This window comes from Vidua chalybeata, chromosome 8, assembly GCF_026979565.1.
Source record: "Vidua chalybeata isolate OUT-0048 chromosome 8, bVidCha1 merged haplotype, whole genome shotgun sequence".
Lineage (NCBI taxonomy): Eukaryota > Metazoa > Chordata > Aves > Passeriformes > Viduidae > Vidua > Vidua chalybeata.
Genome location: NC_071537.1, coordinates 1,560,302 through 1,587,819, shown reverse-complemented (window position 1 = coordinate 1,587,819; position 27,518 = coordinate 1,560,302). Strand labels below are relative to the sequence as shown.

The 27,518-nt window shown below is 45.1% G+C and overlaps 1 protein-coding gene and 1 long non-coding RNA gene across 9 annotated transcripts in view; one reads left to right on the top strand and one right to left on the bottom strand.

Moving 5' to 3' along the window:
- Positions 1-15,050: 15,050 nt before the first annotated feature.
- LOC128791448 (uncharacterized) lies at positions 15,051-17,705 on the bottom strand. The gene is made up of 2 exons (XR_008432048.1): positions 17,602-17,705; positions 15,051-15,247 (listed from the first exon to the last, which is right to left on the bottom strand). It is a non-coding gene; the product is annotated as an uncharacterized LOC128791448 (long non-coding RNA).
- Positions 17,364-27,518, top strand: part of MGMT (O-6-methylguanine-DNA methyltransferase) — a 143,160-nt gene continuing 133,005 nt past the window's right edge. For 5 of the 8 annotated variants that reach the window (XM_053949124.1, XM_053949123.1, XM_053949127.1 and 2 more), the window contains exons 1-3: positions 17,364-17,482; positions 18,715-19,125; positions 25,389-25,433. In XM_053949124.1, coding sequence (XP_053805099.1) covers positions 19,069-19,125; positions 25,389-25,433 — 102 coding nt within the window. In that variant the 5' untranslated portion in view covers positions 17,364-17,482; positions 18,715-19,068. Of the gene's footprint in view, positions 17,483-18,714; positions 20,485-25,388; positions 25,434-27,518 lie in introns of all 8 variants that reach the window. The other 3 variants (XM_053949121.1, XM_053949126.1, XM_053949125.1) reach the window with 3 other exon arrangements.

Below are 27,518 nucleotides of genomic sequence, written 5' to 3'. Positions count from 1 at the left end.
GGCTGGGACACCTGGGGGGGCTCACCTGGAGAGGAGCAGGGAGCTCTGCCAGGGCCTGAAGGGGCTCCAGGAGAGCTGGAGAGGGACTGGGGACAAGGCAGGGAGGGACAGGACACAGGGAATGGCTCCCACTGCCAGAGGGCAGGGATGGATTGGATGTTGGGAAGGAATTCCTGGCTGGGATGGAATTCCCAGAGCAGCTGTGGCTGCCCCTGGATCCCTGGCAGTGCCCAAGGCCAGGTTGGACACTGGGGCTGGAGCACCTGGGACCGTGGGAGGTGTCCCTGCCATGGCAGGGGTGGCACTGGGTGGGATTTAAGGTCCTTTCCAACCCAAAGCACTCCATGATTCTCTGATTTCCAGTTCTTAGGTGTCCCACAGGCCCATTCCTGTTGGTGATGATGCTCCAATCTCCTGGCTCTCCCAGATGAGCCCCAGGGCAGTGCCAGGGGTCAGTCCCTGCTGGATTAACCACTGCAGAGGGGGAGCACCACGGTGTGCAACAACCTGACACAAACATCCCGGCACTTCAGGGTGCATAACGAGGGTGAAGTGCAGCTGAAGTCATGTGGCTTTCCTTCAAAAGCTTAAAATTAAAATAAATGTTTGATTGAACAGGAAAAATGCAGTACCCAGGAAGCTGCTGCGCTGCTCCCTCTTAATTTTCCTGTAGCCATTAGAGAGACATTGTTTCACAGTTGTTTCATTTTTCCTGCCGCAGGATCACGTCTCTCCCAGCCTTTATCATTTTGATTTCTCTGACCAATCTCCTCTTAATCCTTTGGTTCAGCAGGGTTGGAGCCCACGGTCCTGCCACAGTGCCCTCTCCATCCAGCTGTGCACACCAGAGAGCCTGGCAAGCAAAATAACAAAGGCTCTTCTTTTTTTTTTTACACATTTGCATCTCTTTGCCCCTTGTGTTTCTTTGCCATATGAAATCTTTTTTATAAGGTGTTCAGGGCCAGGCTGGATGGGGCTTGGAGCAACCTGGGATAGTGGAAGATGTCTCTGCCCATGGCATGACAGGATGGGATTTAAGATCCCTTCCCACCCAGCCAGTCTGTGGTTGTATGGTAAAAATATCTAATTCATAGAAACGAGGTGAATCAGAATTTAGGAAAATGAAGGCTCCTCTCTAAACATGGAGGAGCTGTTGGATATCCAAGAGCCCTCAATATCCTGGGAAGACCCCCTGGAGCAGCTGTGGCAGCTTTGGTAAGGCACTATGGGCATTCCTGGCTGTGGATCATGGCTCTGAAGGAGCCAAGAGGTGAAAAAACAGGCAGGAAGCCAGAACTAGGAAGGGCAGGATCTGCTGGAGCCCAGGCAGGCACAGCCCTGGGATGCTCCTCACCCTGCACCACCTCCATGCTCAGCTACCCAGGAGCGAGGAGCTCTCCCAGTGCTGCAAGCCTAAACCCCACAAGGAAAACTGGGAAGAACTAAGAGAAGAGGACAGCAGCTTGCTCCCTCAAAACCAGAGGAGGAATCACAGCCTCAAAGAGTTGCAGCGTACTTCTTACAAACATTTGTACATCTACTTACATCAAATGCCCTCGTGTTCCGAACAGGTGGCTCACCAACCTTTTTCCTCTGTAATTTCGTTATGAAAGCTGCCTTATTTATCTGTCAGACTCATCTGAAAATTACAACACAAAGAAAACAAAACATGTGGAAAACTGTTTATTGGGAGAGTTGCAGTCTTGGGGGATATTCTCCAAGGGGAAGGGATGTTTAATTAAACACACAAGGCAGCGCTCGCCCAATGGAAGGCGCCTCTGAAGTCCTGGCGGCTGTTTCCTGGCATACATTACTCCCAGTATTCCTCAGGAGTGTTTATTTTGGATAACTCAGGCTTCCACAGGCACACCAAGAGGTGAGGCAACAGTTAAAGCACCACCACAATACAGCTTCCATTTGGGCGACATCTTTCAGTTCCTCATCCACGACAGGAATAAATAAAATCAAACTGCACAGGGATGCTTCCTCTGCGTCCCCAGTACCGCTGCTGATGCTGATCATGTGGAAAACTCAGCATTTTATTTCCTTTTTTTCCCAGAGTTCTCTATGGATGTACAACCAGGAACACCGAGAGGAATGCTGAACGCTGGAGAAGGGAATTAGCCAATTTGTTAATGACAACTTATTTGGGTGCAGCCCCATTCCCTTCGGAACGGGCGCTCTTTATTCAACCTTTCAATGTCAGTTATCATTTTTAAAGCAGCTTGACCTGGAAGCACACAGTTAAAATTGTGGTGACTGTTAATGACAGTTTTATTGGACACTATGCTTATAGTTCACATTTTGAGGTCTGTATGTAATTGATCTTTCTCCCCTACATGAGAAACACTGCAATGAGTTGGTTGCAGCACCACATTATAGATATAGAGAAATAATAATGATGTCACCTTGAGATTCAAAGATCGTGGAATAGTAATAGTCTCCTAGCTCATTCTCCCAACTGTGATGACCTCTCCAGTACTAAATCTTAACAGTCTCAGCATTATTTTTGAATTATTCATGCTAGCCTTTTCCCTCACTACAAAATCAAGGAAAATGAATGCATCATGCTCTGTCAGCTCCACAGGTATTTTGGTAAAAGTATAAAATGTTATTTGGTTTCAAAAAAATCCGTGCAGCAATACAGGTCACTTGCTAGGCTGAGCAAAAACAAAAATTCAAATGCAGAAGAGATGGGACACATCCATTCTAGGGCTGGATGAGGCATTTTGAATCCCTGGAAGTTGGGGTTTGATTAATTACAGCTTCTCCTGCAGAAATAAAAGGAGAATTAAAGAAGCATCAACACACACAAAGCATTTTTCACTAACTCAGACGGGGTTGCCAGCATTCCAGGGATTGAGCAGGGCGTCAGGACACGAGGAGTTATGGACTGGGGACAGAGAGACACTTTTTTAATGTCATATTTAGAGGTGGAATCGGTGGTGATGGTCAGGAAAGAGGGCAGCCATTCCTCTGCCCATCCCAGCCAGAACAGCAGTGGTTCCTAAAGGCAGCAGGTTGATAACTCTTCTAGACCATCAAAGCTGGATAATAAGAGAGCGCTACAGTTTTATTCCAGTGATGGATCTCATAAAAAGTGCACATGGGAATAAAATAAAATGCATGTAAATGTAAACTCGAGCAGATATCCTGATTCATCTGTAGCTGGTGACCTTTAAGTTCATTATGAAAAACAAATGTCAAGCTTTCAAAAGACAGGAGTATCCCTGGCTTTGCTGGGGATTTTGTATGCTATGGCACAGACTGTATTAATTTAGTCTGGCATCAATAACCTTGAAATCAGGATTTTGCACTAAAAATCTAGTTTTATGTTTATTCAGAAAGCAAAGATAAAAGGCGACTTTATTTTAAGGGACCCTCCTGTGGCTACAGGGCAAACGCAATGTAACACTCTGGATTTCCACTACCTTGCTATTCAATGCCAGCTCCCATGGCAACAGATTTTATAGGAATACAAAGAGTGTGATGAAGATCTCCCTTGATTTTGCACCGAGTTTAATTATGGAAAAGTCTCCAGTCTGCAGAGTTCTTCGGCATCCGTGAGACGACAAACGCTCCTGGAAAGCCTCGGTCAAAACCAGCCACAGGTCCCCTGGAGAAGGAAAAGAACCTCATTCCTCCACTGTGGAAAACAGAGAGATGTTGGATGTTGATACTGACACCAAAAATTTCAACTGATCAACAGGGGAATATCACGTAATTGCTGAAGAAACAACATCTGATCAATTAATTACTTCTCTAACTCGAACAAGAAGTGCTTTTATGCTTCCATTCTCCCCTCAATTAGTTCATAAGCTGCAAGACAGTCAGTCTGATGAGACTAAAGAATTTAAATGTATTTTTGCTCTGTTTTTGCCTTTTGTTTTGGTTGTAGTTATGCTAACAGAGCTACCTGCTCTCTCTCTCTATCGTCTTTGCTCCTGCTAATAAAGGGACACTCTCACTGTGATGAATCTCCTGCCTTATTTTTAAAGGAACAAAACCCCACTCACAAGCTCAAAAAGAAACAACAAAAGCATCTACAAAAATCACTGGTTTTAGTCTAACTGAGCATCATCAGGACCTTATTGCAGTTATGGTGCTTTGACATGCCCAGACAAGTGTCCCAGCAGGAGCAAAAAACCAACAGGTACTCAGAGTTGGGACAGCAAGAAGTTGAAGAAAATTGGGATGTACAACTTCCTTCCATCCAGAAACTTTGTCACCACAAACTACAAATAAAAATAACCCAGATTTTCTCTTCACCTGTTCTGTGGAGCCAGGCTGGGAGAGCTGGGGGTGCTCCCATGGAGAAGGGAAGGCTCCAGGGAGATCTCAGAGTCATTTCCAGAGCATAAAGGAGATCCCAGAGAGCTGGAGAGGGACTGGGGACAAGGGATGGAGGGACAGGACAAGGGGGAATCCCAGAGGGCAGGGATGGATGGGATATTGGGAATTAGGAATTGTTCCCTGTGAGGGTGGGCAGGCCCTGGCACAGCTCTGGCTGCCCCTGGATCCCTGGCAGTGCCCGAGGCCAGGTTGGACACTGGGGCTTGGAGCAGCCTGGGACAGTGGGAGGCATCCCTGCCCCTGGCAAGGGGTAGAACTACATCAGCTTTAAGGTCTTTTCCAACTCTAACCATTCCAGGATTCTATAAAAATCAAAGGGATCTGTGCACTGACTTCAGTGAGAAAAGATTTACCCCCCTAGTTTAACTACTTGTATTTATTTTCTACCAAAAGTATGGACTTCCAATCACTTTCTAGCTATATTCCTGCCTTTCACTCTGCACCAAAGAGCTCCGTATTTAAGCATTACACCAAAAATTCCTGTATTTCAGACACTCTGAGCCCATGTGGTGCTTGGCTGAGGATGGACAGAGGGCTCCAGACAAGGCCACGAGCCCTGAGTTGTGCTGTCACCGTCACAGCTCTTTGAAGCACAGACAGGCGCTATCAGCTGATGCTGTGCAGGGTCTCCCAGTCACAATGGTGGAGTCATTCCACCAGAGCACTGGATTTTCCTTTCCTGATGGCTCCTGCACATGAAAGAGACCCTTATCTGCCTGTGGAGCAAACGGGGGGCTCAGAGCCAAAGAGCTGCCCAAAGATCCCCCCACGGCTCCGCCACCGCAGCCGGATGAGCCCGTGGCACTTTTCCTCTCTGACTCTGCTCCTACAACAGCCAGAGTGGATGGCCCCAGCCATCAAAGCAGAGTCACTCTCTGAGCGGTGACAAATGACACTGAACTCGAAAAAATGCAGCCTGATCTATCTGGGGGGAAATAATCTTAAACAAAGGTGCTCGATGGCGGGAGGAAATCTGGCCAGAAGCAAGAGCAAAGAAAGGAACGCGGGGGTGATACCAGCAGATTAAATGTGAATAACTGAAAGCTTTCAGAATTGTCTGCGGGCTTGTGATGGCACATGTGGCACTCAGAGGAAAGGACAGGGCAGGAGGTGTCACTTGTCACCGGCCAGGGCAGAGCACACAAACCTCGACACCTCCTCCTGCATCACCTCCCCATTCCCAGCAGGATCCCCTGGCTCCAAAGGCACAAAAATGCAGCTCCTCAGTCTTGGCCATTAATCTAAAAAGCTGCATCGCAGCGACTTAAATGAGCTCTTTTCAAATTCCCTTCCCTTTAATTCCATAAGTACCCAGCTATTTTAGGCTCTTGATATAAAACCCACCAAATATTTGTGAGTAATTCCTCTACTTCTGCTTAGCCTTGTAAGCCCAGAGGAATACAGAGCAGCAGACCTAGATCCCAGTTTTAACTCTAGCTTCTATTTTAACACCAAAAATTTCCATGGAATTGCTACAAAAAAAAAGGCAGGGAAGCATCTTTGTGGACGGTAATTCTGTTGGTTAAATCTCCCTTTGAACTTCCTCTAGTTTATCTCTCCCAAGGGGTGATTGTTTTTACTGCCCTTTATTTCATGGGTGCAGATATATCTATATAAGCCTAAAAAAACGTTGCAATCGCTTATTTCCAATTAAAAGGGATCACAGGGAAATTTAGGGAAGCTGATCAAGTCCTTTTCTCTTTGGAAAATAAAAAAAAAGGGGTGGGGGGGAAGGGTGAGTTCTTGGTCACTGCACATCCTCCAGGCTCTCTCGAACTGTAATATTTTGTATTTTTCTGAAAGTTCTCACTGCATTTTTCTTCCACACTGTGTTTGTGCTCACTGCTTTTCAAATTTCCTCGCTAAATATGCCTTCAAAATGAAATACATGTTTTCGGAATAGTCCATTAAAAGTACTGAACATTTTCAAGAAAAATTCTTATTTCTCCGTGCCTGTGCTTTTAAAGAGAGCAGAGCCAGGTATTTTTAATTTTTTTTTTTTGTAATGCAAAATATATAGATATATTATGTTATATGAGGCACAGTGATGATTTTATTCCAACATAAATGTCATTCTCACATAGTAATTTCATTTGGACTAGCAGGAGTGACTTTTTTTTGAGGTGTTTGCACCTAATATTAATGTTAAAGTTTAAACTATTTCATGGAAGGATAACGACATCCAATTAACAGGCAGGGCAGGATTTACTGGTTTCCATTAGAAATACCAGGTCCCTCCTACTTTCAGTAACATTTTAGAGCAAAATCATTATTTTTTCTTTAAAAACATCTAGGAATACACGCGTGGAAGCGAAGAAACATGCCCGTTTCCCCTTCACTATTTCCCTCCAGGCCTTGCCAGAGAAATGCCACTCAGGCTCGGAGGTCAGCCCGGGTTTGAGCAGCGCTCCGCATTCCTGAACTCCTTCCCAAATCTCGGCGAAGGCAAAGGGAGCAAAACAAATCGCAGATGTGGGAATTGGGGAAAGGAAACGGTCATTTTTCCAGCGTGGGTCACGGAGAACAGATTAGCGAGTCCGGGATGGCTGAAACGTGCTGGCACAGGCAGAGGAGCTGGCCTTGGCCCAGGACAAACAGTGCCAGAGCCGGGAGAGCCGGGAGCGCCGGGAGCCGCGCGCACGCGGCCGGGAGCCGCCGCCAGCCCCGCGCCACCAGCCACATGCCATGGAGTGCCCTTGGCTCGCCACGTGCCGTGGAGTGGAGTGCCCTTGGCTCACCTCCCCCGGCTCCCAGCCCTCCTGGGGGGGTTCCAGCACAGGCTGGGATGAGCAGCTCCACTCGGGATGGGGGAATGTGGGCAAAGCTGATCGATCCCGGCTGGAAACGGATCCTGCTCGAGCTTCGCGTGGGGATTGCAGCTGGACCTTCCTCTTGGTAATGGCAGGTTGGTGGCAGGGAACCTGGCTTGGGAGAGCCAGGATACTCTGGAAAGCCTCAGGAGAACCGCAGAGGGTGGGCAGGCCCTGGCACAGGGTGCCCAGAGCAGCTGTGGCTGCCCCTGGATCCCTGGCAGTGCCCAAGGCCAGGCTGGACACTGGGGCTGGGAGCACCTGGGACAGTGGGAGGTGTCCCTGCCATGGCAGGGGTGGCACTGGGTGGGCTTTAAGGTCCCTCCCAGCCCAAACCATTCCATGATTCTCTGGATTGTGAGTAAATCCCTGGTTTCATTTCCATGTGTTAGTGACACGGTGGCAGGTGATGCCAGTCGAGGTCACGCTAAATCCAGGGGACAATAATTTACCTCAGTAACTCCAATCCAAGCAGGAATAATTCCTCCCCCCACCTTCTTAGGCTCATGCAATATTTTAGCCACATTCCCATCGAGAGCAGGCACAGCCAGAATAACGCTGGGAGAGGGAAAATACAGCTCTGGAGACAGGAAAAGTGGACCCAGAGACCACCCAGCCACGGCAGGACGAATGAGATGTCATCCGTGGTATCCCACAGCTCAGGATGTTATTCCTGAGCAGTGCACAATCAATTATGTCTGTATGGAATGACTCCACTCCCTTTTTTTGGGTCTCCGGGAAATCTTTGTTCAAATTGAAGATGGTTTTCTAACAGGCTCCACTCTTTACCCAATTTTCCAGCTGAGTTGACTGAGGCCCAGGCAGGTCAAAAGGCTTACCCAAGGTCAGGGAGGGAATCAATGAGTTGGGTCAGATGAGATCTCAGCCTGTTCCTCGCTTTTCATCCTCTGCTGTTCCTGCTGGACCACTGTTAGAACCAGGTTAACAAAATGTCATGGATACGCTTTAAAAATATATATTTTTTAACTTGTTATTCCAATAAGCATTAAGTTCTTTAGACAGCATGCTATATAAGATTAGGTTTCAAGAGGTGAGGCCTTTGCTGCAAGGAATTCAATATCCAGCACAATGTAAAATATCCAGCAGGAGAAAGACTTTTACTACTGTATAAAAATAATAAAAATGCAGAAAAGTCAAATTCACAGATCAAATGCTGAAGTGCTCACTGGGGTCAAGTTCTGCCTGGCTTTAATTGTATTTTGCCTTGGGAAAAGGCTTCAAATCCGGCCATAAATTAGTGTGCTGATCCCATGGCATGGATGGTGTTTTATTTACTTATTCCCTGGAATATGTTGCAGGATTCAAGTAGCAGTTAAGCTAAAAAGAGTCGCTCATCCAAATCTGAAGGAACTGCAGTGTTTGTGAGAATAATCTTGGGCTGCCTCTTCCAACCACCCACTGGGTAATTTGGCATGAATTGCCCAAAATAGCCCATTTCCCCCCAAGGGATGTGTGTGTTTCCTGAACTTAGGCATCGAGAGGCACCAGAAGCTCTGGATTTTCAGGAAAAATGTCTTCCCTGGGAGGGCTGAGCTTTCCTCATCCCTGAGGATTTCCACACCCACTGAGGGAAAGCCCTGAGCAGCCTGGAGCTGGTGAAGGGGGATGGCCTGGAGACCTCCTCCAGCCCAGCCAGGACTGTTTTCCAGTGCTGCAGCATCACTGGATATTGTCCTTCTCAGGATTAATGTTTAAAGACCACTTCAGGGGCAGGTTTTTCCCCCAGCTATCCCTCTGTGCTGCCAGATCCTACCTTGTCAGCTCCCATGATAATACAGGAAGATGTGGCATGGAGAGAGAGGAATATGAGTTTATTTCCCAGCTATTACTCCATAAATAAAACAAAGAAATCATCCATCAAACTGTGTTCTTTTTTCCTTCATTCACTTTCACCCCACCAAACCACAGAAGAATTGTTCTGGGCATTTTGCTTTCAGACAATGGGAGAAGGTTTTGCTTTGGAAAGTCCAGTCAGGAATTTTCTTTTCCCGATTTTCGGATCCGTCACAGGCGCACTCGGAACTCTTGGCAAAGTTCAGCACTGAGGAAACTGCATCTCATCACTTCTCATCTGCAGATCAAAGCAATTCACTGGCAACATGAAAAGCCTGTATTTAAAAACTGACAGGATACCCTTAGAAAAAAAAATTAAAAGAACAAGCTTAGAAATTCTGGGAAGAATGCATTTGGAGTTTCAAGCAAAATAAAACAACATTGAAAAAGCAGTATTAAAAATATCCTCGACGCAAGAGAAACATTTGTATTTGCCCAGTGCTGAAACAATAAACAAATGAAAACGATCTCTGCTCCGTGTTCCAGAGCAGGATAAAAACTATTCAACCATTAAACTGGGTTCAACTCTGCTGGCTTTCCTCCTGTGCTTCCATAAAGGCCAGAAAAAGCTAAACCAGGCGGGAGATGACAGAAACCTGCAGGAAGCATCCTGAGACTGGAGAAATTTGGGAAGTTTGAAGCAAGATGTGCAAATTCAGGAGCAAAGCATTTGTTCACCTGCTCCTCCTGACTGCTGGTGCCTTTCAGCACTTGCAGAAATAGGAATGTTTCCTCTCTTTTGACTGGCACAGCTCCCCTCTTCCTCCTCGGGCTGGCTCTGGAGCTGCCTTTGCCTCCACCTCGTTTTTGTCAGAACTGGGAGCACACGGAGGTTTCATCAGCTGCCTGACCTTTCCAAGGTGTGCATCTCCACCTTCACCACCCAGGGACCTCCTTATGCTTAAAATCTGCTCCAGGTTCACTTGAATTATTTCATGTGAAGGTGCTTAATGTCACAAACTTTTTTTTTTCTCTCTCATTGTAGGTCAGTTGGCATTTTAATGTTTATTATTAAACCGCCTTTGAAAGCTGAGCATGGAATAGATTTGCCTCCATCGATGGACACAGGGGAGCATCCCAGCCCAGCTGTGCACCTGCCACCTGGACCTGCTGGACTATGGCCTCAGGAGCATTTTGGAGAGATGTCAGCTCCCAGAGCTGTGGGAACACAGCCAGGTCCAGCCAAGCCAGGAGACGTCCCAGCACGTGGCTCCAGTTAAGCAGAGCGTTCCTCTGCTCCCAGCCTGGACATCAGCACCCTCTGGGAGCAGGCCAAAGGGAATTTCACCCATTTTCACATTAATAAAACATGTTATCTACTTATCTCTTTGTCTATTATATACTCAGGCTGCTGCTTGAATGGGGATCTGAACCCACACCCAAGCCCAGATTGGTGTGAGGGACAGCAACAACCCTGGGTATGTCCCACCACAGTTATGGGACAATTCATATCAGAGAGACACTAAACAGAGGAGGGAAGAAAAGAAAAGAAAAGAAAAGAAAAGAAAAGAAAAGAAAAAAGAAAAGAAAAGAAAAGAAAAGAAAAGAAAAGAAAAGAAAAGAAAAGAAAAAAGAAAAGAAAAGAAAAGAAAAGAAAAGAAAAGAAAAAAAGAAAAGAAAAGAAAAGAAAAGAAAAGAAAAGAAAAGAAAAGAAAAGAAAAGAAAAGAAAAGAAAAGAAAAGAAAAGAAAAGAAAAGAAAAGAAAAGAAAAGAAAAGAAAAGAAAAGAAAAGAAAAGAAAAGAAAAGAAAAGAAAAGAAAAGAAAAGAAAAGAAAAGAAAAGAAAAGAAAAGAAAAGAAAAGAAAAGAAAAGAAAAGAAAAGAAAAGAAAAGAAAGAAGAAAGAAAGAAAGAAAGAAAGAAAGAAAGAAAGAAAGAAAGAAAGAAAGAAAGAAAGAAAGAAAGAAAGAAAGAAAGAAAGAAAGAAAGAAAGAAAGAAAGAAAGAAAGAAAGAAAGAAAGAAAGAAAGAAAGAAAGAAAGAAAGAAAGAAAGAAAGAAAGAAAGAAAGAAAGAAAGAAAGAAAGAAAGAAAGAAAGAAAGAAAGAAAGAAAGAGAAAAAAGAAGATAAACATTTTCACTTCCATTTATTTTCATTTTAGGTTACTGCAGGACTCTACTCCCCTCACAGTTCACATTGTATTTATGTTAAAATGTTATTAAGACAAGAAGTGAAGACAGGATTTCTTCATGTCTAATTTAAACCTGGACTTCTTCAGCTTAAGGTCATTCCCCCTTGTCCTGTCCCTCCATCCCTTGTCCCCAGTCCCTCTCCAGCTCTCCTGGAGCCCCTTCAGGCCCTGGCAGAGCTCTGAGCTCTCCCTGGAGCTGCTCCTCTCCAGGTGAGCACCCCCAGGTGTGCCAGCCTGGCTCCAGAGGGGCTCCAGCCCTTGGAGCAGCTCCATGGCCTCCTCTGGATTTATCCCAACAGGTCTGTTGTGCTGGGGACCCTAGAGGTGGACACAAGCCTCCAGATGGGCTCCCACCAGAGCAGAGGAGAGAACACCCTCCCTTGACCTGCTCAGCCTGCAGGGCATCCAGCTCAGCAAGAAACCTCCTGAGGAACTCTTCCCTCAGCTGCCACCAGATTCTCACAGAAGCAGCAGGACACGGTGAAAACTGCACACAGGTGATCCAGAGGGAACTGGATTCCCTCAGTGCAGGCCCTCTCCCAAAAACCCCACACATTCCTACCCGTGGAAAGCAATTCCACATTAACAGCTCTGCCTGTCCTTCAGCGAGTGTGTGATGAGGTTTGCCAGCACTCAGAAGAGTCTGCGAGGCCGGAGTTACACCCAGTCCATAAAATCACACAGAATCCACCCATTTTACAGAGACAGGCTCCCTAAAGTGTCACAGTGCATTTCAGCATCTGAACTGCCTGGCATTCAGTGAAAGAATCCTGCTTCTCTGCCATGGATCTTGGGCTCTGCAAGCTCCTCCATGTGCATATATCATCCCTGCCTCGCGAAGGAGCGCGGGTGGCTTGAGGGACAGAGGTGCACCTCCTGTAATGGTATATTCTACACTCTGCTGCAACCTTTCTTCTCATATTTCAGAGTTGAAAAAGGCCTGTCAAAAAGGGGCTATTATGAAAGGGAATTTGAAGACATTCATAAACATCGAGACAGAAAATTGCATTTTCAATATGAGAACCTCAATAGTTAAGGCTACATTTGGGAGATCACTATGGCCCTCTTATTTTCTGCTTACGCTGTCAAAGTTTGAATTCATGTTGGGTTTTCCAGCAATTCAAACAAAGGATACTTTCATAAACATCCATTTCATAAACTACAGCATATCTAATTCTTTGGGTTCTGAAGGCTGAGCTGAATGTAGTGTTTGTGGTCTACTGAGAATATGTCTGGAAAGCATAAAACAATCTACTAGGTAAGTTACAAAGCTGTTGACATAGGGAATGAAAATGGAAATTCTGCAGTAGTTTCCCCCATCCCCGGCTTTACGCTATACTTTGCCTGATGTGAGCTGATTGGTGCCGTATATCTTGATGTTAGGATCCCATTTCAGAAATGTTCTGACATTATCTATTTGGCAGTTTGAAAAATAGTATCAAACTCCCAATGCATTTGAGCGCACGTTTCAACCCAGCAAGTGTAATATCCATTTCCTCCGGTGCAAGAGGCACATTAGGACCAACTCCAAGTGGATTCAATTCTAGGAATGCAATATGTGACTCCACACAACCCCACACATGCACACACGGCCTGGTGAGAGGGACCAAAAGGAATTAACCTGATTTGATTTCCAGCCTCTCCCAGAGAACACAAAGGTCTGTCCCTGCCAAGGAATGGATGCCGCGAGTTCTGTGAATGCACAGTTGGCACCTCACCTGCCCGTGGCACAGGGAGGGATGGAGAGAGGAAACCTCATCCAAAAGAAAGGGAATTATTAGGGATATTTTCACAAGAGCATGTAGAGATAGGATAAGAGGGAATGGCCTTAAACAGAAGGAGGGCAGGGCTGGATGGGATATTGGGAATTAGGAATTGTTCCCTGGCAGGGTGGGCAGCCCTGGCACAGGTGCCCAGAGCAGCTGTGGCTGCCCCTGGATCCCTGGCAGTGCCCAAGGCCAGCCTGGACAGGGTTTGGAGCAGTCTGGGACAGTGGGAGGTGTCCCTGCCATAGCAGGGGTGGCACTGGGGGATCTTTAAGGTCCCTTCCCACCCAAACCCCTCAGTGGTTCTGTAATTTCTCATACAATTGACAATAATTACGAGGCTGGGCACATCTCTACCCAGGCTACAATCACCAAATCCCCTGATGGATGTGTTCTCTCACAAATATGCTTAATATGTCAATAGGAAAAAAATATATGCTGTAAATTTTGCCGTAATAATTATTGGAAATGCTTGAGCCTTGCTGGAATTTGGCAATAGCTCCACTAAATATAGGACTCCAGGCACACTTAATTTAACAGGAGATTTATCAGTGGCCTTATTGACCCAAAATTCCTCTTATTTAACATTTATAAGTTTTTTTTACCACACAAATTTCTCTGTATCACAACAGGTAAAATTTACACTGGGTTAGCTTCACCAGTATTTGTCAAAACATTTTCCAACAACTTCTGGAATAGAGCAGCCAGGAGATAACTAAAGCACCTGAAGTAGGGCATATGAAACACCATAAGTTTTTACAGTTTTGCCCTAAAGAAAATGCAGCCAATCTCTGCTAATATCCCTTTCATTTACACGCTTTGCTACGAGATTTCCCTAAAGGCATTAGTGGCTGGCAAACAACTCCCAGCACCTTGATTACAGGAAATCATATTTCTCCCGATCCCAAGCTTCTTCATAAGTACTGAAAATGCTCTGCCTACTAAAATACGTATTCTTAACTTACCAGTAATTCTACACCTCGAACCACCCAACTTCCTTCCTCTCCCAGCACAGGAACCACTTGTATTCCTGCTCAATATATCCTAACTCCTGCTTTACTCTTTGTTTTTTTCAATAGAGATGACTCTGTGCTTCAACATCAAAAGAGGTATCCAGTAAGTTTGGAGAATATTTTGGGGGAAGAGGGAGAGAAACAAGACTTAATTAGTGAGAGTTACAAAATATTTCTAAGATAATGGCAAGTTAAAATGTATATATTTTTACTTGAATTCCCTTGAATTTAAAGAATTATGGAGCCCCAACTGCTCTGACCCAGACTGAAGGGTGAGCCCCAGGAAATGGCACATCTTCAGAACAACCCTTGGACCTCTTTTCTTACGTACAGATATCACAACCCAAGCCATCAAAATTTAACTCCTTGCCTTCATACACCCATCAAGCTCCAGTGATTCCCAGTGACCCAGGTGCTTCCCAGCATTTCACATCAATTAAAACACAGCTCCCAGTATGCTGCAAACAAAAGTTTCGTGTCAGAGATTACTTCTATCATTCAAGTCCTGTTAAGAGTGTTTTTACACACACACTCTCCTTCAGGGCCAATTAAAGCACATAACGTGCCCAGCTCTGCGTGGACAGGAACAATTCCAGATTTAAATTTGCAGGACACATCCCTGCTGTTGAGAAAACACAAGCGTCTTGGCAAAGGGAATCACAGTTTCTGGTTTCATTCAGCCTGCTCTCTTTTTTTTTTTTTTTTTTTAGTTTTTCCTGGTGATTCTACGAGTGAAAGGCAAGCCTTATTTACTGGTTGAAGTGAACTCACACCAGGTGACATTGCTGGGGCTCTCTGCAGCTGAAGAGAGGCCAGAGGAGCAGAGGAAGTGCTCCAGGCCAGGCTCTGACTCAGTAAGGCACATACACACAAAGGCAGAAATATTTTATGCCTCTGCTCCAATCTGACAATTTTCTCAGGGGGGAAATTAAGGATCTACAAGTGAGGTCCAAATCACAGTGATTTGCAATCCTGCATCTTCCCCAGGCTCCATCTGTTTGTCTCTCTGCCTGGTGAGAGGGTCCTTCCAGCTCCAGTGCCCAAGCCTCTCCTCCACAGCAGATGTTGCAGAAAGGAGACGCTTCCAGAGGTTAGTCCTCAACAAGGAATTTAATCCAGGCTGAAATAGTTGTGAATTGACATCTCAAGGCATTTAATAAAACCCTTCCTTTTCAGTTTTTCCATCCCACGCCATCAAAATCTTTGACTGCAAAGTTCACGTGTTGGTTTAAGCCTTGGTTTACTTGGATGCAAATTCACGTGCTGGTGCTGGAAGACAACTGCAGACAGATGTTCCAGTCCTGGGGAAATATCATCCTGTCCCTGAAAATGACACATTAAATGGCAATTAATAACAAATAAAGCAAAGAACTGAAAGGAAATGCAATGCCTTATAAGCAGCAGGCTTGAGTAAAATAAAGACTGAGAGAAAATGCCTGGAATGAAAAACAAAGATATTGGACATGACTTGAAAAGTTTTAGAAATTTTGGACCTTTTTACTGGATTAGTGTTGTGAAAATTCATTCACAAGCTTCAGTATTAGTGAACTAGACTGGATGTTTCATCACTGAACGCTGGAATTCTTCTAGGCAGGAAATTAGACACATCTAACAAGGCACAGTCCTTCATTGTTAAAGGACTGGAAATCCAAGAGTTCAGTGCTTGAAGTGACACTTGAAGTGACAAAGACCCGAATTTGGCCAGCAGAAGGGTCAGAGATTTGAATAAGATTTTCATAATTCTGAGGGCAGAGTGAACACTGGTCAGAAGCACCTTTCTCACCTCATTTATAAACAGGAATACGTGACACTTCATCAAGTTCCAATGCAGCAAAGTTTGAAACAGCACAGAGAAACTTTCCTTTATAGTGCAAACACACAACTTGTGGATCCACTGCCAAAGCCCAAGATGGTAGGATTTAAGGAAATCTGGATATTTTACATTCCCTATTCAAGCCTGTTATAATGCAAACTAAAATCATATTAAAGATAATCAATTTTCATGCTCCAGGCAATAAGGAGATCACCTTGGGAGAGGAGGCAGAGAAGATTAATATGTATTTTAGGGAGGTTTCCACTTATAATAAAGTTTCAGGAACTGGCTACTTTTCTGACAAGGATATCAGGACAGAGAGAATATTCCAGCCAGTTTAGAATAACTATTTCTAGCGTATCCCATCCAGTACAGAGCTTGATTTTTTTATTTAGAGAGAGGATCAACCTCCCATAAGCTACTGCCTTTGTATGGACATGCAGCACCTTTTAATTGACCATTAATCCAAGCTTCATTAGAACTAGGGAAAAGCTTCATTTTCTCATCAGTAAATATCAGATGTTGCAGTACAACTATTTTCAATTGTATTGGGGAACTTCTGCACTTTGGACTGTATTTTACATTTATTTTCTACTTCTTTTAGAATTGGATTTAACACACAGGCACTACCTCAATGCTGTTAGTTCTGTATTTATTTACAAATTTTCCTTATGAAAAAAAAAGGATTTCCTGAATTCTGCAATGACTTTTAAAATATTGTTCTGATCCTTCCCAAGTGGATTCCTTCATTTTGGGACAGTTTCTGAATCATACAGAGAAACTCTTAAAATTTTTGCTGACATAACTCAGATTGAGACTCTGACAGATTCTCCAGCTCGAAAATCAGTGGTTTCTTGCTGCAAACTCTGCTGGCATTTCGAATCCTGCTCTTTTGAGTTTTATTTCCTCAAATAAACCTCACTGCAAGTTCACTTTCCTCAGGCATTTCACTTCTTTTTATCTCCTCCACGTCTCCTTTTAGGATCCGTATTTACCAAATGCTTCTCCTTCTACGCTTGGCTGCTAATCCTCTGCCCCCACCCTCATATGCAACTTTGAAATCCCAAATTCCAGGATGGTTTGGGTTAAAAGGGACCCCAAATCCCACCCAGTGCCACCCCTGCCATGGCAGGGACACCTCCACTGTCCCAGCTGCTCCAGCCCCAGTGTCCAGCCTGGCCTTGGGCACTGCCAGGGATCCAGGGGCAGCCACAGCTGCTCTGGGCACCCTGTGCCAGGGCCTCAGCACCTTCCCAGGGAATAATTTCTTCCCCAATTTCCCATCCAAATCCACTTTAAATTCCCACTTCCAGTTTAAAGCCATTCCCCGTGTCCTGTCCCTCCATCCCTTATCCCAAGTCCAGCGCTCCTGGAGCCCTTTGAGCACTGAGCTCTCCCTGGAGCCTTCTCCTCCCCAGCTGAACACCCCCGGCTGTGTCAGTGCGCGCACAGCGCTGCTTTGGGGTGGATTTTTACACAAATCCGCGTTTTCCCCACGCGTGCGGCCCGGCCCGGCCCGCAGCCCCAGCCGGGCCGCACCGGCGGCCACGCTCCCGCCCCGCCTCGGCCGCACCAGCGGCGAGCAGGGCCCAGGCTCCTCCTGGATCCCTCCCGGAGCCACCTGGAGCTCCCCGGCTCTGCCCCTTCCCCTTCCCCCGCCCGGCTGCGGCTTCCGGGCGGCCCCGGCCCCGCCCCGGCAGCGCGGCCTGTGCGGAGCGGCCGCGGCCATCCCCGGGTGCGGGCAGGTGCGGGGAGCGCGGCTGCCGGGGACAACCGGGGACAGCCAGGGAGCTCCGGGGACAGCCAGAGGGCTCCAGGGACAGCCAGAGGGCTCCAGGGACAGCAGGAGCCCGCCAGGACTCACAGGGAAAGGCCCGGAGGGTGGGCAGGCGGGCGGGGTGAGCGGTCCCGGCCTGGGGAGCGGGGGATGCTCGGCCCCCGGAGCCCGCAGAGCCGGGGCAGCGCAAACCCGCCGGGGTTCGCTGGGGCTGCGGGGGAGCCCGGCCTCCGAAAAGGTGCTGGTTTTCCTTGGAACAGTGCTGGGGAAGCGGGGGATGGATGGCAGCAGGCTGGGGTCACGGCGGGTTTCGGGGAATGTCCAAAATAATTGCTCCGGGAAGGGCCGGTTCTCTCCCTGGAGCGTCCCCGGGCGCGGCCGTGGATGGGGTGGGCGGGCGGCAGCGCTGCTGGATGTGCTCCGAGCGGCTAAACTGCACCTAAACCATCGCCCAGAAGCCTGCCCAGGGTGGTTTTAGAGTTTTCCTCGCCGCGAATATTCCAGAAGTGTCTCAGCGCCGTGCTGTGCCATGTGCTCGGCGATGGCGCTGCTGGCACCACGGGAGCCGCTGTGGTCCCTCCCAGCCTGACCCACAATTAATATTAATCTAAATTATATATTAATTTGAATGTCTTTTCAGCACTGAGATAAAAGCCAAGCTCTGCAGGTGTTTTAAAGTAACTGCAATAATGTAACTGCATGCAGGTTTTAAGGCACGGTAAATGTAAAGAGCTATTTAATTTATTTGCCCCTCCCAAATAAACCGTACTTGTGGTGGTGCGTATCTTATTTTTGTGGAGTGGAGCTCTTACTGAATGGTGAGGTGCAGTCTCTGCAGTGTTCCAGTTTGGAAAATCTCAGTTTTCTATACTGGGGCATTACACGGGTGCTGTGACAATCATTTCTCAGCTACCTTTTGTGTCCAGGCTTGTGCTCACCCTGCACAAGGGTCATCAGCTGGAGGGGTCTGTTGGAATGACAGAGTTCCCTTGTAAACCTGCTGAAAGTTTTGGCCTCCAAGTACTGCCTGTCTCCCTTATGCACACAACTAAAGTTGGGGATGTGGGCTTATTTTTTCTGGGGCAAAATCAACCCTTTCAATGCAGGAAATGTCTAAAAATGTCATTTTCTTGTGAATGTTGTCAGTCTGTGACATAATTTTTTCATAGTAAAAGTTCTGTTTGCTTTGTTTTCACACAGAAATGTTCCAAATACGCACAGTTCTACCAAAATCTTCAGGTTTCAGCAGGAAAAAGATGTGGCTGTGTGAGCTCGTGAGGTGGCTTTAGCAATTCCAATCTGCATTCTGGCCCATGACAAGTTCATTACACCAATTATTCCAGCAAGAGAGCAGAAGCTCCATAGGAAACTGTTGTAGTTAGAGAGCAACTTGTGTTACCGTGGCTGCTTTGCCTCTTGATAACTCTGTAATTAACATGTCACCACTGTTTAATGCTTCACCTGTGCAGAGGACCAGTTCATGGCATCACAGAGGGGATCAGGGCCTGGAGGAGAAGCTGCTGCCCTTTGGGAGGATTCCTGGGGTTGCCCTGAATGGCTGAGTTAAGGCCCTGTGCAGGAAAAGCAGGGTGTTTGTTGTGGGAAGTGTGGGTAAGTTGGGAAGGCTGCACCTGAGCAGTTCTGGTTAAACTGACTGGTGACAGGGGAAACGCCTTGAAGGAGCAGTAATGCCAGAAATCCAAAGGAGAGCATGTCAAAGACATGGATGGCTGTTTTTGTAGGTTTTTTTTTTTTCCTATACAATAAGGGTTTTGGAGGACTGAGAACAGCTGATGCTTGTGAATTAACCCTCAGGGTGCTGGCTGGTCTGGCAGTGTGTAATCTCCTTGTCCTCCTCCTCTGGTGGCATCCTCACCTGTGGGGCTGCAGGGTGGTTGTTCAGGTGTTGGTGCTGGAAGAGCTTCTTGGGAACAAACTGGAGGTCCAGGTGTCTTGGGGTGTCAAAATTAAACAGCAGCATCCAGACCAGTCAGCTGTTCTGCCTGGGACACAGCTGACCTAAATTGCACTTAATTTCTGAAAGAAAAAGCCTTTCTGCTGGTGAATTGTTATGTCATAGTTCACAGAGCAATATCAGGGAATGGTTTGGGTTGGAAGTGACCTTAAATCCCACGCCCTGCCACGGCAGGGACACCTCCCACTGTCCCAGGCTGCTCCAAACCCCAGTGTCCAGTCTGGCCTCGGGCTCCAGGGGCAGCCCCAGCTGCTCTGGGCACCCTGTGCCAGGGCTGCCCACCCTGCCAGGGAACAATTCCTGCCCAGGATGATGATGGAGCAGGAGCTCAGCCTTTTGGGCAGGAGCTCCATTTCCACATCAAATTCTGAACGCGTGGAGCTTCTAAATCCATCCTGCAGGCAGTAATACTCCCTCTGACACTGCAGAGATTTCCTGCATCTCAGTGCTCCCTGCTTGTGGAGCTGGCACTGCCCATTCCCAGAAGTTGTCAGGGAAGCTGGATACACATCCCAGCTGTGGCATAACTCCGAGGAGCCAGCACTTGTTAACTCTATTTGTTTTTATTATGGACATCGATCTGCCAGTCGCAATAATGCATTTATGGACATTTTTCTGCAAGCGCAGCGCTGGTGGCAGTTTTTACTGACAACTTGAGTCATCTGGACAGGAGTTGAAAATACGTTTATTTTATTGACGGATTGTGCAATTCTCTCGTTTACCCAGTGTTCATAAGATATCTGGACTGGTGAAGAGAATGTAACTGATGGGAACATGGAGGATGAAGTTTTAATTTTGGGTGGTTTGGAATCTTTTAGGTAGTGACAGGTTCCAGAATGTGTTTGGGGTAGGTTTGGGAGCTTTAACTTCATTAGTGCTGTAATTAAAAAGTGAAAGGCTCCTTGTCCTTACAGCAGAATTCCAGACCTGAATTCCCTCCCTCTGCTGATAGCTGGGAATGTTACTGACCAGTAACTGTGCTGATTTATCTGAAGGTATAATGGGTAAAATCCTCCTAATGGAAGAAAAAAACCCTGTTGAATTTAGTATTTCTGACATATCACCCAGCACAGGTGTGCTTGGGCCAGCATGAAGTTTAACACACAGCTGGAGGAACAACCAAACTATAAAACCAAACCTGTGCTGAAGTATTCTTCCTAAATGCAAAATGCAGTTTTAAAACTGAGCTGTCCAGGCAACTGCTTAAAATGTATTGAATGCCAATAAAGCTTGTGTAGGTTTGGATTTTAATAAAATTGAGTAATTGTCAAAGTTATTTGGAATATGTTGCTATTTTGATGCCTTTTGCTAATCTTTTTTTGGGTTGCTTCCTTATTTACTATTTTATATCTGCACAGCTAAATTACCATGTCCTGGTGGCTGTCAGGAGTATCAATTTATTCTGGGCCACATGAAATGATACAGATAGTTTCAGGTATCTTTTCATGTCACTTGTAAAACTTGGACGTGCAGCTGAAATTCTCCCTGATGCAGCAGAGATTCTGAAGGTTAATAAAAATACCTGAGCAAATCACCTTTAATTGCAAAGAATAAGAGTTCATTAAAACAAAGTTTCTGACTTCGCTGCTTTTTGAGTGAAATAGGAGTTAAATATTAAAATAGCAGCATTACCAATGGCCTGGAGTCTTGAACAGCGTGGCAGTGGGGAATAAATAATAATTTGAGTTTTGACCTCATGGATGCATTTTAGCTTTTCATTTTTATACAAATGCCACCTTTTGGTGCAGATTAATGCAATCAGTATTTTAATACATATATTAGCACAGCCCACTGGAGTCAGAGCTGTTTTGTTGTGTGAATCCTGCCATCTCTGTGCTCCACGTGCAGATTTAGGTCCCTCCAGGTAACCCTGCATTAGCAGATAGCAAGAATTAGTGCTGCCTTGTCAATGCTGCTGCTGCATAATCATCATCAGGAACACTGAAATTATCTGAGTGCTTTAGATCAGTCAGCACAAGGCAAACAATGCTCTTATCTTGGCTTGTTTGTACATTCAAGTGTGCAGAAGGTCTGTTAATTAGTTACACTTTTTAATAAACACCTAAAGTATACTTAAGGCCCTGTTAAAAGATTAATTTTTCTGTTTCACATGGTAAAACCAGCAGATGAGTGTTCAGCTTGTGGCAGTACACGGGCAGCACGAGGCTGCTTTGGCAGCCTGGGCTGGTGGTGGGGACAGGACACTTGTGCTGTCACCCCTGTCCTGCAGAAACAGTTCCCAGGACTTCACATTCCCTGCACTGTGCTCTGCTGGATTCAAGGATGAGCAGAGGTGTAGTGGGAAGGCTGTGGGAAAAGAGAAATCCCTTGCATGGTCTCCTGTTGACACCAGAAATGCCTCTGGTTCTTGGCTGACTCCATGAGATGCGAAGATTTATCGTTGGTGGAGTTTATTCAAGCTGGCCACGGTTGTTGGTTTGGGATTTTTTGTTTTGGTTTTCTTTTTTTCTGAAATATAAAGGAATTAATTGGTTTTGAATCCAGCCTGGATTCATTCCCTTTTAACTTGGAGGTTTAGGCAGTGGGATGGGAGTAAAATCTGCCTCTGTGGCCAGGGTTGTGCTTCAGGAAGGTGAAATTGAGGTCCAACAATGCAAAGTGCTTCAGCTGAAACAAACTTTTAAAATAAATCAAGGGATCCCAGAATGGTTTGGGTTGGAAGGGGCCTTAAAGAATATCTGTTCCCACACCCAGGAGCAGATAGTTCCACTGTCCCAGTGCTCCAAGCCCCAATGTCCAACCTGGCCTTGGGCACTGCCAGGGATCCAGGGGCAGCCCCAGCTGCTCTGGGCACCCTGTGCCAGAGCCTGCCCACCCTGCCAGGGAAGTAAAAAATGCTTGTTTTATTATTTTTTTTAAACATACCAGCAATACTATTTTCACTGATTGCTCGAGTTCAATGTACTTTATTTTATATTATTGTTAATACAGCTGGCCCTGGATTTAAATGCATTTCAGTTGCCTTTTTGTGCCATTATATTTGATTCCACAGCGAGACTTTCTAAGAATATGATTAACCCTCTGGGTCATCTTATAATGTAATTATTAATGATTGATTCTGTTTATCCTTGGGATCAATATGAGAAGCAAAAATGCTTTGGCATATATTTGGGGTTGATTTCTTGCATTCAGTAAACATGATCTGGTGACAAGACTGGTATTGGTTTATTACTCGGAACGTGTTTGATGAATCTGAAGTGTGTAATTAGTTTTATATAATGATGGTGATATGTGGGGTTTTTTACATGACTTATGTTAATATGGCCAATAGTGTTAACATCTCCTGCCACTAATAGTTAGGGTGGGGATGTATAGTAATTGATCTTCCTGGGAGTGCTGTAATGTAAAAACAATTCCGGCTGTTTGAAGTATATTTTACAAGTGTGCATTGGGCCTTTGGGATGTTATACTGAAAAACCCAATTGTACAGTTACCATGGGAACCCAATTAGAATAGATTGCTGGATTTTTTTTTTTTTTCCCAGGCTTTCATCTTGACCAAAAATCTAATGTACTTTAAATGTTTTCATACGGAATTTTGTTCGTATAGTCACTTGGAGTAATGGCTGGTTTTTAATTTTAGTGCTGAACCAGAGTGTTCTGTTGAGGGTCCCGAGGACTTATTCTTCAAGGAGAATCTTCCTTTAGTGTTTAAAAGTTGATGAACTGAGAAAAAATACTTTTTTATTAATCCAAGTTCTTACTGCCATCACATGTACTCATCAGGCTGCAGTCCCGGGGGGAAAAAAGCAGGGAAGTATCTCAAAACCCAAGGACTTCTGTTCTAGATCATCAGCAAAATATGGCTGAAGAATTTCCTGCCCTTCAAGGATCTATTTTTGGTGTCACCTCTGACTTTTCTTCACCTTTTTGGCCTGTTGACCTACGCAGAGGTTCGGGATGCTCACGGGGTGGCACTTTGATGTGTTTGCTTCGTGCACCATTCAGCACCTGCAGGGGTTTGCGTGTCTTCAGGTGTCCTGGGAGCATCCTGCTCCCTCAGCACAGCTCCTGGCTGGGAGCAGAGGTTGTGGGGAGCTTGGGAACGTCTTGCTGGAATGGCCAAGGGAAGCTGAGGCAGGAGAGATGGAGATGGGTATCACTGGTCCTTGGCAGCTCTGAGCTAGTGAGGATTGTCAACTATTAATTTTTCCCATAGTGCTCGTTAATCCCTTCAGTTTATCCCACTCTGCAAGTGCAGGAGGGAATTTTCCATTTTTGGTGAAGCCGTTGCTGACGTGAAGGTTTCAGTTTTTCGAGGTTTGGTTCTGGTGTCTCAGTTTCCACACCATGGAAGTGGTACCACTGAATTTGATCAATGGGTGTTGTTCCAATGAGGTTTTGGCTTTTTGCCTTCAAAGTCACCCTCAGGAGAACCCTTCAGCTCCACGTGAAGTACTGACCTCCTCCAGCAAGACAGTCTGTGCAAGGCTGAGGTGCATTTTGGAGGGATGGTTTGGGCTCTCCAAGGGGTGTTTTTTGGATGGTTCCCCCTGTGTGGCTGGCAGAAGTCTTCCAAGCACCGTGGTTTGGACATGACTGGTTTTACCCCAGTTCTGGTCACCCAAGGAAGGCCTTGTTGGGTGAGCAGGTGGAGCTCAAGCAGGGTTTGAAATGAGCTTCAGGATAAATCTGATTGTTAAGGCAAAGATTTCAGCTTTGCCCTCCAGGAAGATCTAAAAAACCTGAGCGTTGCTGGGTGCCTTGAAATACCCAGCTCTGAACTGATGATAGAAGTAAATTGCTATTTTATTTTTAGCTCTGTCATAGATATTTTAAGTAGTTCTATTAGATTGCTCATCTGCCTGACCTGCATTTAAAAATGCAGTGAGTTCTCTTTGCAATGCTTGCCTTGTTACTAGAGTTAAAATACCAATTATTATTCATCCTAATTTTAAACACTTAAGTAAGATGCAATGTTAAGATTAAATGTTGTTGTTTGGTTTTAAGTGGCTGGGAAGTGGCCATGTGTTCTGTCAGTGCCTTGGACTTCAAGGAGAGGTCTTGGAAATCCTGGGATGTTCATATAATCTCATTTTTAAGAGATTTACCATTCCTGAAGTGGATACAGTTATCCCTGCCCATGGAGTGGTGATTCCCTGATTTAAGTGGAGCAGTTCCCATCGAGGCTGGCTGTGAGTCAGGATTGTGAAGCTGAGCTTTTGGCACATAATCTCCTTGATTTTTAAAAATGCAGTGTTTATAGCACGTCTTTCAAAGGCAGAGTGATATTAGCTGAGTGGCACTAAAAAAAAAACATAGAGGGGGGAGCTAAATGCCAAAGAAATAGGAAATATCCTTTATTTCCAAGGGGAGAGCAAAAAGGAACCAGTTGTGGGTTTTAATGATATAAATAATGTTAAAGGCTAGAATTATAATAATTGAAGTTAAAATGTTTTAGGTACACAGTGGCGTGAAATCTGTGCTTTTAAACCCAGAATATATCACAATCACTGGCTTTAAAATCACTTTCATGCCTTGAAATGTGGCATTTCCTAAATCACAAAAGGCTCTTCATTTTACTCAGTCACTTGGAAGTACATGACAGCCTGTAAAATATTATTCAATTAATACTTTTATCTTTTGAGGCATTCTTATTCCAGATATCAGAGTTGCGCAGTGCTTGTTGTGGAAGAACTCTTCAATGTGCCATCTGTTGATTTTTTTGTTTGACTCATGACAAGTGGGTGACTTAACATTAAAATTCCATGTTGTTTGTAAAAAAAAAACAAAACTAAACTCCCTTTGGAAATTCTGTGTACTGAAACTTGGAGCTCGTTTAAAAACTGATACAGAGCTGGATATTCTGGATATTCAGATCTCCCTGAGAAATTCAGATTTAACAATCTAACTGGGAATTTTTTTTTTTTTCCTTCCAGGTGAAGCCTTTTTCCTCCACGATGGCATCGAGGCTGGTTCCAAAAGTAAGTTTCCAGAGAAATGCCCTTGCAGGGAGGTGTCCACTGGAAGTCCAGCATTACAAAAGAGTTCACGTAACATAGTTTGCTTTTTCCCCAGTGCCCAGCAGTCAGGATTAGGAATCCAGTTGACAAGATTGATGCTGCATTGTAAATCTCTGTAGCTCTGTCATGGTTGGTAACAGGCATCAGTGGACCTTTCCCCAGCACGTATCCATCTGCCACAGAGCATAAAGAGCAGGACAGAGCTGCTCTCTCTGTTTTGTGGCTGTTTCCATTCCCTAATAATAAACACCTCCCTGCAAAACAGGATTAATTTTGAGGCTTGAGGCTTCAGTGGTGTAAGTGTAGGTCAGTGACATTGCAGCAAAAGAAGAAACATGGGTGTTTATCCAAATATTCAGACAGTTTACTCTGCTGAAAGAAGGGCATCAACACATTGATAGTCTGTAACTGTCTCCCTGAAATAGTTGAAATGAACTTTGAAGAGACAAATACCTTTTTTTTTTTTACCTATTTTTGTAACATTAGTGATGCTCCTCTAGGAAAACACTTCTGGTACAATCACACCTGCATTTCTAACTATTCCTGTTGGCAACTTCTGTCACTGCTCTAAATGTCTGAATAGTGGCATCTCCTGTGGTTTTAATCTGCTTTACATAATGTCATGTGGCTTAGAAAAGGAGTGTTTTGCTGGTTTGTGTTGTTTACCTCTTTTCTACAAAAGCAAATTGGTTTTGTTTCTTAAAACAGAATGGTTGAGGAAGAAATCCAGGTAAATAAATTCTTGCTTCACTTTTTTCTTTTGAGCCATCATCTCTTTAGTTGCATTTATTCATCTTCCAGTTGCAAACACCTTTTAGCAGAGGGAGGGAGAATCCCTGGTTCCCTCTCATTGCAGGCTAGGTGTGATATAGCTGGCAAGTGACACGAAACTAATAATTTATTATCTAACCTTTTCATTTCCCCCCCTCTCAAGTGGAGTTGAAAGGTGCAGCTTGAGCTGTTCGGGGAGTTTTCCCCTTTTGATATGTGGGAAGACAGAAGGTTTGAGGTAAAACACTCCAACTCCACTGTGGGGACTGTGCAGACACTTCCCTGTGCTCTGGATGCATATTAAATATTTATGTCCTGATGTAATTGGTGATTTTCGGGCTGTTTCCAGTGTGTGATCAGTTTGCACAGCCCCACGTTGGGGTGACACCCAGCGTGTGCCTGGCCGTGGATTTGCAGGAATCAATTATCACCCGTGCAATGTGCTGAACAGGTTTTAAGGAGGCTGCTGAAAAATGCTTTGGGAAAGCAGGCAGACGTGGGAATTTTCCATAATCACTGCCTGTGCCTCCCACTTCATCCCTGATTTTGTTGCAGTGACCAGAGATGAGTTTTGGGTTTGGTTTGGCTGGAAGGTGGCTGGGCTCTGGGTGACCCAACCTCAGGATATCTCCATATTTAGGAATTTGGGTGGGGGTTTGTTGTTCTTCTGACAACGTGGAATTTTTTGTATTTCATTAGAAAACTCTAAATGTCCTTCTGCTCCTTGCTGGATTCCTTGCAGTTAAATTTGAAGTTAGTAAATGGATTCTTGTACTAACCCTGATGCTTTGCTCTGTTAATAGTGAAACCTTTATCCTGACTCGAGCAGGGCTGGGTAACTACAGGAAAATCCAGATGTGTGTGTGCCAAGACTATACTCTTGTATTTTTATACAAATCTTTGCAACACCTCTTCTGTCTGTATTTATTTCCCTGTATGTTGTGTTTTTAGTGAATCCCTAATACACATTTTGCTGCTCTGCTCACTTCAAAAATTTCAGCGAAATTCTTTCCTCACACACAACTCAGATTCCTGACTCTCCTTCAGCTTAAGGAGCGCTATTAATGGTTTTGTTCATATTGCTTAGATTTATTTTGTTATTATTCTCCAGCTCCTGCTCTTCAGGTAGAGCTATTTTGGTATTATAAAGAATGATGGATTATATAGGAAAGTTTCTTTTGAAGCCCTCCTGATATTGTGCAATGCACTTGGGGGTCAGCTACACTTGACTGATGCATGATTTATCCCATGTCCCTGCCACTTCCTGAGATAAAG